Raw genomic sequence first — 13,158 nt, 5'->3', positions numbered from 1 at the left:
CTGTAATCAAAGTTCCATTTTCCCCACCTTTGCAGGCAGGTACCCCGATTATTTTTGGACGACAAGCTTGACGGGGGTAACATATGCTTGATGTGTGTCATGTTGACAATATCCGATGTCATTGAGTGTTTAACGAGCCTGACAAAGGAAAAACTCGGCTTCTTTTCTTGTTTCGAGAGTCTGAAAAGAATGCGGAAAAGGAGGCTCCAGGGGGGTCCTTTTTCGTACAGTTGTGTCTCTCGAGCCCGAAAAAGTATAAAACTGTGCTCGAAAGAACCGCCCGGTCATTACAACCGAGGAGTACTTTTCATAAATAGTGTCGCCGACCGGAAAAAGTAAAAAAGTGGTCGAAGACACGTCGTTTTAGAGCCAATATCGAGTGCGAAACGACAAGCACCCGGCGATCTTTTTGGTTTAACGGTCGGAAAAAGAGCTTAAAAACGACCGCCTTTCGTTCCCTTTAACGAGCTGAAAGGGAGCTCGGCCATCTTCTCTTATTTAACGTCGGAGAAGAGCTTAGAGACGACACTTTGGGAATCACATGAATCGTGGACTGTCATGACCAAGCTGCGATACCTGTACCTGCACAAGGGCACTACCCGCATAAATCCATTCGATATACGTAAAAAACATATTGAAACATGCTTGAAAACAGAACCAAGGCTAGTTTTATGGCAAAAAATGGTAAAAACCCAAAAAATATGGTAATTTAGGAGTTTTTACTATAAATAGGGGGGGGTAATAAGTCATTTTTACCATTTTACTATTTGGAGTGCGAAGAACGTGGAGAAGCCAAAAAGTTGACGGAGCGATTTCCAGCCCATCCGGAGACCATTTTCAGATCTGCTTCTTCCAGGTAGGTTCCCATTCCTTTGCCCTGCATTCTGGTTCATTTTAGGAGTTTTTTAACGGTCGAATAGGCCCAATTGGGCATTTTTTATTTGCATGGGTGCGCCCTCGGTCAGCGCGGAAATTGCCCACGGGGTCGCGCTGATCGAAAAATAGGCAATGTAACCAACTTCGGGTCAGCGCGGAAAAGGCGTGTTCTTCCGCGCTGACCTCGCATTTTTAACAAAGAGCTGCCATTGTCAGCGCGGCTGTTTCTAAAACAGTCGCGCTGGCGCGGAAAAATTTTATTTCTTTAAAAATGGACGTGAATTTTTCCTGGAACTTCTTCTGATTGGTTTTATTTGTTCATGCAGGACATCATGGCTTTTCAATGGCAAGAGAGAGTTCACGATGTGGAGGATGTGGCTGCTTGGGGAGACGTAAATTGTTGCAACGCCATGCGGGCGTGTGGATTCATGAAATTCTTCCTGACGCCACGTCTAAGGGCCCAACATGATTTGCTGGAGCTGCTGATCAGGGCATGGAACCCGGTGGACCAAAAATTCACCATCCGCGGTCACGACATCGAGTTCGATCATATGGACATCTTCTTCTTGACTGGGCTGTCGCGCCGAGGTGGGAGGCCCATCTTAGAGGGGCAGCGACCTAGCGGTGGTACCCTGGATGACTTAATGGCTGAGGTTTGCCCAGGGGCAGTAAAGACGCGGAGTGGGAAGTGCTCGATCCCCACAGTGAGAGACATAGTGTTGCGCACCATCCTGTTCATGGTGACCCGGGCAGCGGGCAGCATGGCGAACCATGAGGCGTCCAAGACTCATCTCCTACTAGCCCTCGAGTGTCTCGAGCCTACCGTGTTCGACTGGTGCACTGCAGTGTGCAACAATATGAAAAGGCAGTTGAGCAACTGCCGTCGCGGAGAGACGAAGCAGTTCGGGTATGGATCGATCCTGGTCCCGCTTATTCTGGAGCGAGTACCAGCCATGCGGCTGCAGTCTATGGCTGTGGATGCCCCCAGAGATCCTCGAGAGACGAGGGCCACTCGATGGGCTCGGATTATGCCACGTGGGGGTGGCGGCCGACCACATAGCTGGGGGGTATATTTCAGAGACTGGTTGGACCAACAGGAGATCTTCGTACAGGATTGGCCATATGCAGGGATGGATTTCCGCAATGATCCTGACTTGGTGCTGCCTCCGGGTGAACAGTGGGATGATGCAGGTATGACACTTTTTGTCTTTTTGAGTTTTGTATATTTTTTTTTTTATTATGTACATGTCCTAATAAATGTCTTGTCACGCAGATGTAGGGCCTACTAGACCGATTGGCCTGGCTGTCACGGCACGGAGAGAGGGCCCAGGAGCCGGAGCTTTGGCCTTAGCCCCTCCAGAGGCCAACACGCCAGAGGTTGTGGCTCGCAACCTTGAGGGGTTGCTGGAGGGGGTACCGGATTTCCAGGGGGTTGAGGAGGTCCCTGTGGAGCATCAGATCCACACAGTGGGTGTGGAACCCAGAGTGCACCGCCTTCTGAGGCGGGTAGCACGAGCGGCTGTGTACTACAGAGAGCACCACCCAGCCGATTAGTCACCTAGGTTTTATTTCCACTGTTTATTTTGAGACATTATGACTCGGATGTACTGAGATTTTGGGACACGTACTTCTATTTTTGAGCGCCTTAGTGCGCCACACGATATATATATATATACATACCGGTTTTTGGATGAGTCGTTGTTACATATGATGATGTGTTATCTGTATTATGCGTTGCCTTAGTACAATTTGTGATCTTATGTATGGATTCGCATGACACTCGACTCATGGATTTTATATGTTTAATGCAAGCTTAAAAACACACGTGCAAACTATGCTTGGAATGACTTATTTACATATGCTTATGGTCTTACTATGCTGTTCTTTCCTTCTTTGTATGATGTTTATCTGTTTCGCAAATGTCTGTCTAATACACGATTTGCCAATGCATCAGTCAACGTATTTAATCGTCTTGGAATATGCTGATAAGTAATGAAATCAAAACTCCGTTCTAACAATCTCACACGTAGGTATAACCTTAATATGCGCTGGTCTCTGACGGAATATTGCCTGTTTAGTTGATGGACCACCAACTGGGAGTCCAGGTTTACCACTAGCTCTCGGATGCCGAGGTCAACTGCTTCGGCAAGCAATTCTATTACAGCACTGTACTCGGCAACATTGTTAGTGGTACGACCTAGGCACACACCCTGTAGGTTTATCAACTCCCCGTGAGGATCGTAGATCACCCACGCTGCCGAAGACAAATTACAAGTACTACGGCAGGCACCATCAGCGAAACCAACATAAGGAGTACGAGACATCTGCGCAGGAAAGAGAAAGCATAATAAGGGGCAAAAACACGCCTTCACACCAAAGCAAAAGAAACTCATGCAATAAAAACTCAAAACACACGTATATACAAAGTGACTGTGAGCAGTTATGCATAGTACTTCTTCAGATAGAGTCCATTTCGGGGCTTGTCAAGAGGATTCCCTTCATAATCAATCAACTCATATGCGCCCTTTTGTAAAACACGTTTCACGATGTAGGGGCCTAACCACATGGATTCGAGTTTTCCTGCCCCCAGCTTATCCTTAGCTTGATCATAGAGCAGTACTAAATCTCCCTCAACAAAGGAACGGGGATGAATATTTTGATCGAAGTGAGCCTTGACTCTCTTCTTCTGCGCTTCGATAGCCAGAGAGGCCAAACGACGAGTCTCGTCTAACCGTTCTAGGTAAAGAAGTCGTTCCTCCACCGAAGTGGTGTTGGGAAGCAACTCGACAGCTAATTTTAATGAAGGAATTTCACATTCGACGGGAAGGGTAGCCTCCAGTCCATAGACTAGTTGAAACGGGGTGAAACCGGTGGCATCCTTCACAGAAGTCCGGTAGGCCCACAAGGCTGGGAAAAGCATTAGATGCCAGTTTGACTTGTGCGTATTGACGGTGCGTTGAAGCATGGTGATCAAAACTTTGTTCACAGCTTCAACTTGACCGTTAGATTGAGGATAGTAGGGTGACGAACTATCTTGACGCAAGCCTAACTGGTTTGTTAACTCTGTCATCATATGATTTCGGAAATGCTTTCCATGATCTGTAACGATAGCCTGAGGGACTCCGAAGCGAGTGATGATATGATTGAATAGAAACTGTGCCGCTGTGTGACCGTCTTCGTTTAATGTAGGCATTGCTTCGGCCCACTTGGTGAAATAATCCACGGCAACGATAATGTACCCATGCCCCCCGGCCGAACGAGGGTTACAGGACGTATAATCGATGCCCCATTTGGCAAATGGACCTACGGTTACCACAGGGTGCAGTGGTGCAACAGGTGCACGCATCTTCTGGTGGTAAACCTGGCATTCATGGCATGCGCGTACAGCAAGGATACAATCCTTGAATATAGAGGGCCAGAAATAACCAGCGCGGAGGATCTTTTGAGCGGTAGCGTATCCGGACATGTGGCCACCACAAGCGCTGGAGTGGCAGTCATTCATGACTCGCTCAGCTTCCTCGAGAGTTAAGCATCGGCGAAGAAGGGAATCGACGCCGAGGCGGTACAGGGTGTCGCCCAAAATGCGATACGGTTGAGCCTGATGACGGATCCGTCGTCGGGCTTCTTTTGATGTATTAGGACGAAACGAAGACGTTTGTAAATATACAATGATGTCTCCGTACCATGGGTCGAGAGTGCTGATGAGAAAGAGTGTTTCATCCGGAATTCGCTCCTCTAAATGAGATGGTGCAGATTGAGATGGTAAGGAACAGAGCAGTTCAGCAAAGACCAGGGATTTCTTGGACTTGGCGGCAGTAAATTCCAAGTCGAACTCTTGGAGGATTACGATCCACTTCGAGTATTTGCCCCCCAGCAACTGACGTGATAAAATATAGGTCATGGGGTTGCAGTCAGAGATCACGGTCGTTGTGCGCAACAGGATGTAATGACGGAAACGTTGGACGGCACATACAGCAGCCAATGCCAACTTTTCGACATATGCATAGCGAGTCTCCGTATCAAGGAGGTTGCGACTAAGATAGTATACAACGTGCTCTGAGCCATCGTCATCATCTTGCACTAAAACCATGCCGATGGTGGTATCGGCGGCGGCCAGATAAAGGGTGTAGTCACGGTGGTAATTTGGAGGTCTTAGGAGCGGAGCTGAGACCAGAAGGTCTTTAAGATGCTCAAAAGATTGCTGAGCGATAGCGTCCCAATGAAAGGGCGTGTCTCGCTTTAGTAATCGCGTGAAACCCTTGGCCACCTCGGCATAATTTGGGATGAATCGTCTGAGAAAATTGGCTTTTCCCTGCAAGCTTTGTAATTGCTGTAGAGTGGCAGGGGGAGGAAGATTCACAATGGCCTCGACTTTAAGGGGATCCAAACGGATGCCTTCTCGGGAGACGATAAACCCGAGTAGTCGGCCAGATTCCACGCAGAAGACACACTTATGCGGATTGAGTCGAATACGGTAGTGTCGACAGCGAAGGAAGATTTCGCGTAAATGAGATGGATGGTCTTGACGTTTAGCTGAATGAGCGGGTAGATCATCCAGGTAAGGTTGTACGATGTTTCGGATATCATGAAAAGCATACGACATCGCACGCTGGAAAGTGGCACCGGCATTTTTAAGACCGAAAGGTAGCTTCTTGTAAGCGAAGGTGCCCCAAGGACAAATGAAAGCGGTCTTGTGCTGGTCTGCGGGGGCTATGTTGATCTGGTTGTAACCAGAAAAGCCGTCCATGAACGAATAAATTTCGCTTCCTGCGCAATCATCGATAAGCTGATCAATAAAGGGCGTAGGAAAGTTATCTTTTGGACAGGCGCGATTGATATCGCGATAGTCAACACAAACCCGAATAGTGCCCTGTTTTTTATTGACAGGAACTATATTAGATACCCATTCCGTGAGGGGAATGGCATAAATGAAACCAGCTCGAAAAAGCTTTTCAACTTCGGCCTTGATGGCTGCAGCCTTTCGAGGGTGCACCGGGCGTAAACGCTGACGAACAGGCTTAGCCCCAGGATAGGTAGGGATTTCGTGCTCCACGATACTGGGGTCAATGCCGGGCATTTCTTCGTAAGACCATGCGAAAACATCACGAAATTCACGAAATAGATCTGTGTAGATTTGAATTTCCTCGGGAGTACATGTGACTCCAATATGAATATTTTCGACAACTCCTGTTTTGACAGAGATGTCGATAGCCAAAGTTTGTGTAATGTTACCCATGTTCCCTTCCGAGGACACTTGATATAACTGGATAGGTGTTTGGAGAGGGATATGTGGGAGACATGAAGCAAACTTTCCGAGACACGTGGCCATTTCCGAATAAGGAGGGAGGAACGAAGAGCGATGGTGGTGATCAAACCAAGGGAGCTCTTCGGGAGACATAGTCTCGATAATAGCCTCGTCGGATGGGAATGATTCTTTCAGGGGGTCCGAGGTGGCCTTCTCTCCCAACCAGGGGAAGGTTTGAGGTGAATCGGGAACGCTGCTTGGAAAAGCAGGTCCGGAGGTTGAAGCCGATGCAGCAACTATTTCGATGTAGTTGAGCTCGGCTGGGCTCAACGGCATCATCTCGCCCCATGAGTCTTCTTGATTCACGGGAGGGAGAACCCATGGATCAGAATGCGTCCTGATCATGTTAACGGAGGCGAGATTTGGAGGTGGGAGGGGAAAGACTCCCATCAAGGAGGGATCTTTAAATAATCCGGCACCCACACTCTCGAGCGATTTGAAGGTATGCTCCACGAATGGTACATTCCCTTCAGAAGAGGAAGCAAAAAAGGACAGCTGGTCCACCGTGACGATTTTTCCTTGATGGGGAAAACGAACGACACGGAATAAGGAGGAAGCCACGGCCTGCATGGCATAAGTCCAGCTTCGTCCTAGAAGGAGGTTGTAAGTGAGGTTAGCGTCAACGACTTCAACCTCGACTTCTACAGTTTTGCCTTCTAAAGAGATAGGTAAACGCGGGAGGATACCAAGTGGACGAGATTCTCTTCCATCGAACGCCTCTAGGGTGGTGGGAGACTGGTTCAGAGCAGGCGAACCAAGAGCCTTCCAACAAGCAACTGACATGATGCAGGTTGAGGCTCCCTCATCAATGACAGTACGGTGAATCGTCTTGCCTTTGATGAGAACTTGTATAAGGAAGGCCACCTGATGAGGTAATCTCTGCGTGAAACCTTCGAGGTCGAAAGAAATGAGATCCGAATCTGCCGGGTCGATGCCACCAATTGCTGATAGCAGGGACTTCCTCTGGGAGGGGCAGCTCTGGAGGACTTCTAACGCGGACATAGCAGACGGAGCCTGAGCTAAGTCCTCGACAATGCTATAATGCTGTGCGGCACGAGCATTGGGGTTATAAGATGACTTCCTGAGTACACCTTTGGGAGGGGGTCGGGGGATCGTCTCGGTGCTGGGCCGTTCAATGTGAAGAGGGCCAGAACTAGACGCGGGAGCGCTGGAGGGGACCTCCGGCTCCTTCCCGGCTGAAGATGGATATTCTTTCGTTCGAGTCGTGACGTGGACGGGGATGGTTCCTGCCATGAATACTTGAGAACCGAACGAGGAAGAGGATTGAGAAGGGTCTGCCACCTGATGCGTCTGCTGGGATGGGAAAGGCTCTTTAAGGACGGCGGGGGACCCTGAAGCACCTTTTAAAAGCCGACTAACCTCGGACCGCCTAGGGCAGTCCTTGGTGTAGTGATCCTCCTCGCAAATGAGGCAGGGATACTTAGGCTTCCGCTTGGCTCCGTCCTCGGTGGGAGGTTTAGGAGAATTTTGCTTAGGTTGTCCGGATTTTTCTTTGGCCTTTCCTTTCTTTTTGCCTTTCGAGGATTTGTCTGCCGCGGTGGACTGAACGGCATTTACCTCGGAGGTATTCCCAGGAATAGATGGGCTCTGAGAAGCATTCTCGTTAGAGGCGTTTTGTTTCTGCTTCCCAGAGTTTGCGGTTGATTTCTTACTTGGTGAATTCACGGAGCCAATAACTCCATCCACAGACGGTTTCGGTGGAGCTTTGGTTTGTCCGTGCCTCGGGGCATCTGGCAAATAGTCATACAAAGTACCTGACTGAGAATATACTAAGTCAAGGTATTGAGCTCGCGCAATCGCTTGCTCTTCAGTTACACACGCCCCCATTGCAATATCTTTGGCAATTTTAGGAACAAAGGACGTGGTAAACCAGTCGGTCAGGAGTTGATCGGGAATCCAAAATTTAATCAAACGACGGCGCCTTCTCCATTCATGTATATGATCAGAGATGTGCGTTGCCGTATCCTGTTTTAGAGACGTGAGCAAATGGGTCCCAGTCTCGTACCGAATGGGTAACTGAAAATGAGTAAGAAAGGCCATAGCCAACGAGTTAAAGTCTGAAAACATACCGCGATGAAGTTCGATGTACCATTTTGCGGCTGAACCAGTGAGGGTCCTCTGGAAGAGGCGCAGTCGGATAGAATCATCAAGCCATGAGTTAGATGAACACCAAAGGTGATAGGTCATTACGTGGGCTTGAGGATCCTCTCCGGCTTTGCCGTCGAATTTTGGACAGTCACCTGGTATTTTGGTCGGAACCGGTGGCCACCATGAGTTATGCAAAATAGGATCATTTGTTAACTTGGACACATCGGGTAGTTCCAACGTAGCCAAAAATGGTAGCTGCGGGTTGAAGGACATCTGTGGCTGAGGGTTCGAGGCGATATTAGGGTTCCACCCAGATTGGGGTTGCCCCCACGAACTTTGTCCAGACGGACCTGGCCCGAAAGGACCGGCCGCATAGGAATTTTGTCCCGATGGACCTGGTCCGAAAGGACCTGGCACATAGGGAGTTTGTCCATAGGAGTTTTGTCCGTGTGTGGACGACTGTCCCTGTGTTTGACCCCCAGCTCCCCATGAATTAGCAGCTTGCCCGCCAGGTTGACCATATTGATAATTTTGATAGGGAGTGACCTGTGGTCGCTGATAATTTTGGTAAGGAGTATACTGATTTTGCCCCTGGGGTTGCTGGTAGCCATGTGACTGCTGGGTCGCATACGGAGCTTGGTAGGCAGGCTGCGTTTGATATGGAGGTTGATAACCTGTTTGAGTCTGAGGCCCAGAGTATTGTCCTTGAACCGGTTGAGGTTGGACTACACGTCCCGAAGGTTGACTTGGTCGGATTCGAGATGGACCTGGTTGGCCAGCAGGATAGCCTTGCTGAACGCCAGGTTGTCCATGTGCCACCAAGGGCTGTCTTCGCGGAACGGGTGGTCGAATTGGTTGGATAGCTGGTTGACGCTGAGGCTGGCCAGCTTGTCCAGGTTGACGGTGAGGGTAGACCCCGGGTTGATTTGGCTGTATAGATGGTTGGCTCGTTTGTCCCCCACTGTAACCGGGTTGGGAAGAGGGTTGGGCTTGCTGTACGGCAGGCTGCCCTCTTGGATATATAGGCTGGGCAGAGGGTTGCGCCCCTTGCCCAGAAGGATTTGTGTTTCGAGGGGTAGGTGGGCCCTGTTGAACATAGGGTTGTCTACCCTGGCCATAAGGATACCCTTGCTGGACGGCTGGTTGATTTGAGGGATTGTAAACTGAGCCAGTTGGTCCAGAGGGGTACCCTGGCTGGAAACCAAGCTGGTCTTGAAAAGACGGTTGCTCTGGCTGCCCAGTAGGTTAATTCTGATATGGGTATGGCGGACCTCCCATGTCCATAGGTTGTTCCTGGTAAGGTTGACCTTGTGGGTGCCCAGATTGTCCTGGGTCAGGCAGGCCATATAATGGTTGCCCTTGAGGGGGCTGCACGTAGAATGACGGGTCCTGATTGGGTGGTCCTATGGGCTGCCGAGGAGGGTCTCGGTTTCCAAAGTACTTAGTAGTGTGGTCATACCTGACATTCAAAGATTCCTCGTTCTCTTCGAAGGGGTGACGAGGGAGACCTGAGATTTCCTCAAGGAACTCACCATTTGCATCGAAGAAGAAAACAGGACCATCGTAATCTGGGTCTGTTATAGGTTCCCCATAAGCATCATACGGTCCTGATCCTGGAATGCCTCCAAGAAAAGAACCAGCTTGAGGAACTTCAGACGAGGGAATCGGTACAGCACTGACGACCGGAGTCGAACGTGCTACACAAACAGTAGGTTGAGCGGGAACTGAGGTGACGGGCGGGTTGAGTTCTGACGTGAGGGGTGGGAAAAGAGGCTGCGAAACAAAAGGGCCGATCGAGGCAGCGAGAGTAGGATCCCATATAGTGGTAGAAGTTGTTCTAGCATCATACCTATCCCTTAGCGATTGATATCGTGGAGGGAGGGGAGATGAAGACGGGATCGGGGTCTCAATGTCTGTGACCGCGGGTGTCTCGATGTCTGTGACTGCGGGTGTCTCACCCGTGCTGGAAGCTGCCCCCTCCATTGGAGATGACATACCTAAAGGGGTACGGGGGGTTTGGGGGGTATCCCAATCTTCTTCCCAGACGGGATTCCAATCCTCCAAGTAATCTGGGTTGCTGGGGGACCGTACGTTAATAGGCTGGATACTCGGTACAATGGGAAGAGTACCGCCTTCAACTGGTACCTTGGGAGCAACAGAGGATTGAGAACCTAAGTCACTTGTACCGGGAGGTGATGGGTCAGCCAGGATGACCAGACCCCTGAGAACTCTTAAAGGAAACTATCGATAAAAGCCTACTCAAAACTATCGCACACAAGACCTAAAAAAAAGGAGATGTTATCGTGGCCAAATTAATTTTTAAGACGCAAGGACCAAACTTGACCTTTTCATATTTCAGGAGTCGAGAAAAGGACAAAGATGACTCCAGTCTCCTTCGAATGTTTAATGAGCACGAAGTGACAAGACGCTCACAGGCACCTTTTCGTTTAGGGAGTCTGAAAAGGATCAAAAGTGACTGCTCTGGAACTCTAGGTAGAGGGTGTGCCAAACTCTTCGCAAAACCACAGAATACTTTTTAGGGTACGGGTGGTCAATCTTCGTGAATGCTGTGTTCACTGCGTTGCGAATTGTAGGGCGGCCGACTCGGCTTCCTATGGATAAAGGATAAAAGCCTAGTGGGGTCTCCCTATATACTCGACGGTACGTGGGAGCGCAGTCCGTATTAGACCACTATCGAGTCACAGAAGGAGGAATCACCCAACCTAATGTGAAACAACAGTGACTATGTTTTAAGACGCCGGAACACGTCTCTAACCTAGACCTCTAAATATTTGCGTTTAGTTCCAATGCGTTTTTAGATTCATTTGGTTCATTTTATAGTTGATCTTGAGATTAAGTTTCGATTTCAAGCTCTATCGTATGTTCGCTCACAATTACTTAGATGCAATCTATATGCAAAAGAATTTCGTTTCGTTCGATGAATTCTAGCTATGAGAGGGCAAAGAATTTTTTAAACAAAACGAAAACAAACAAACAAGTAGCTAAATGCAACTAAAGCGAGGAAAGGAAACTTTTCTTTTGAAAATGGAAATCAATGAAATGTTCTTTTCCTTCTCGAATTTTAAAATAAGCTACTAATTCATTTTCTTTTAGTGACATAACACACCTAAAGGAATTTGGAGGAACTTGAACACCAAGTAAACTACTTAATGAGAGCACACGAAGTTCCCAAAACACTCAACCAAAGTCTCGAAATCAAAGGGAAACAAGCTAATGCACGAGCTATGTGATCTAAGCTCTGCAAAACAAGCAAGGATTGCAAGCAAGGAGGAAGCGCAAAAGATCACTTGGAAGCACAAACCAATACACTCTAACAATCACTGAAAAAATGCGAAGAGCGAGTCTAGAATGAGCTGGTCAATCAAGCAAACAGGGATCCTTGCGGGAGGCTTGACACACACACGGCCGCTAGATGTCCTAGGGTTCAGAGCGTGAAATCAAATAGAGAAAAGCAAACATCCGATGGACCAGAGTTGCAACCAGTCAATTAGAGACTCAAACACAATCCAGTAATCGCGAAAGTCAGGATGAAAACGTGAACCAAGCAGCTAGAAGGGAAGTTGTTTGCAAACTTAAAACCAAGCAAAACGAAACCCTATGGAGTTGAGCTTCGTAATCAAACAGTTCAAAGTTCAGAGAGTGAAAAACAAGTCATCAGACAAGTGGGGAGAAGCAGGGAAAGTCACAGCAAGAGGTTCAGGAGGTCAAATTGGACAAAAAAAAAAAGTTTTTCAAGCTCAGCGCGGGTAGCCTTCAGCAACTTTGCGCTGACAGGGGGAGGCCTTCAGCAACTTTGCGACGTCAGCGCGGAAAGTCAGGGAAAAAGCGCGCTGCCCTAGGACAAACGAGGTCAGCGCGGATATAAGACACACAGACGCGATGACCGAAATCGCAAAGAAGAGGGGGCGCGATGTCAGCGCGGAAGAACACGAATAAAGCGCGCTGCCCTTGAAAACGAGGTCAGCGCGACTGTTAGACGTACAGGCGCGATGAAGAGAAAACCAAAAGAACAGGTCCGCGATGTCAGCGCGACTGTTCCGAAATAAAACGCGCTGGGAGTAAAAAACAAGGAAAGCCAAAACAAAAACTTCCCAAACCAAAGGCAGGAGCTTTTTAATAATAAAGACGCTTTCCAGAAACACCCAGAAAGTTCATAAGCCACAAAAGACAATCCCAAAAACCCACAAAGAGATCAATCAAAGCCAAACACAAAAGTGGACTCAAAAACAAAAAGGCTGATCCCCAGCGGAGTCGCCAAATTGTTGAGAAGGTAAATCCCCTCTACGGATAGAGGCGATCCCTACTAGCCCAACAGGGGTCTAGCAACAATCACACAATGCTGCCACGCATGTTCCTAGTTACAATTAGACAAGAAGTAAAGAGCACCTACTTGGATTCCTGCGCTGTCGTTTGTCGAGGGGATAAAATTGTTGAGAAGGTAAATCCCCTCTACGGATAGAGGCGATCCCTACTAGCCCAACAGGGGTCTAGCAACAATCACACAATGCTGCCACGCATGTTCCTAGTTACAATTAGACAAGAAGTAAAGAGCACCTACTTGGATTCCTGCGCTGTCGTTTGTCGAGGGGATGTTTCCCTTGCTCCTTCGCTTCAGCTGGTCATAGTCTTCCGCGATCCCCGCGAACGGACACCTGCACACACGAAGGGAAAGCAAACGCAAGCGTGAAATCTAGTAAAAGTAACTATATGCCAGTCAGAAAAGACATAATTCACATTTATCCATTGCATAAACAAACGAGAATGGAACAATAATAGCAGTCATCTATTATTAATCAGAATAGAGAAGAGTACAACCAAATGTTCTGACGTCGATAAACTTCTCAGGA

The 13,158-nt window shown here is 48.4% G+C and overlaps 1 protein-coding gene across 1 annotated transcript; it reads left to right on the top strand.

Annotated features, from left to right (window-relative positions):
- Nucleotides 1-1,286: 1,286 nt before the first annotated feature.
- Nucleotides 1,287-2,430, top strand: LOC149242601 (uncharacterized). The gene is made up of 2 exons (XM_089370895.1): nt 1,287-2,067; nt 2,150-2,430. Exons 1-2 carry the CDS (start codon nt 1,287-1,289, stop codon nt 2,428-2,430), a joined length of 1,062 nt encoding a protein of 353 aa, XP_089227021.1.
- Nucleotides 2,431-13,158: the final 10,728 nt, after the last annotated feature.

The sequence above is a fragment of the Pinus tabuliformis genome, chromosome 8 (assembly GCF_031772625.1).
Source record: "Pinus tabuliformis cultivar Carrire ecotype Pingquan chromosome 8, CPIR1, whole genome shotgun sequence".
NCBI classification, from domain to species: domain Eukaryota; kingdom Viridiplantae; phylum Streptophyta; class Pinopsida; order Pinales; family Pinaceae; genus Pinus; species Pinus tabuliformis.
This window is presented reverse-complemented; position numbering and strand designations above follow the sequence as displayed.

Coding starts and splice junctions, on each gene's coding strand:
- LOC149242601 (XM_089370895.1), top strand. CDS start 1,287: ATGCGGGCGTGTGGATTCATGAAATTCTTCCTGACGCCACGTCTAAGG. Junction 2,068..2,149: donor TGAACAGTGGGATGATGCAG/GTATGACACTTT, acceptor CTTGTCACGCAG/ATGTAGGGCCTACTAGACCG.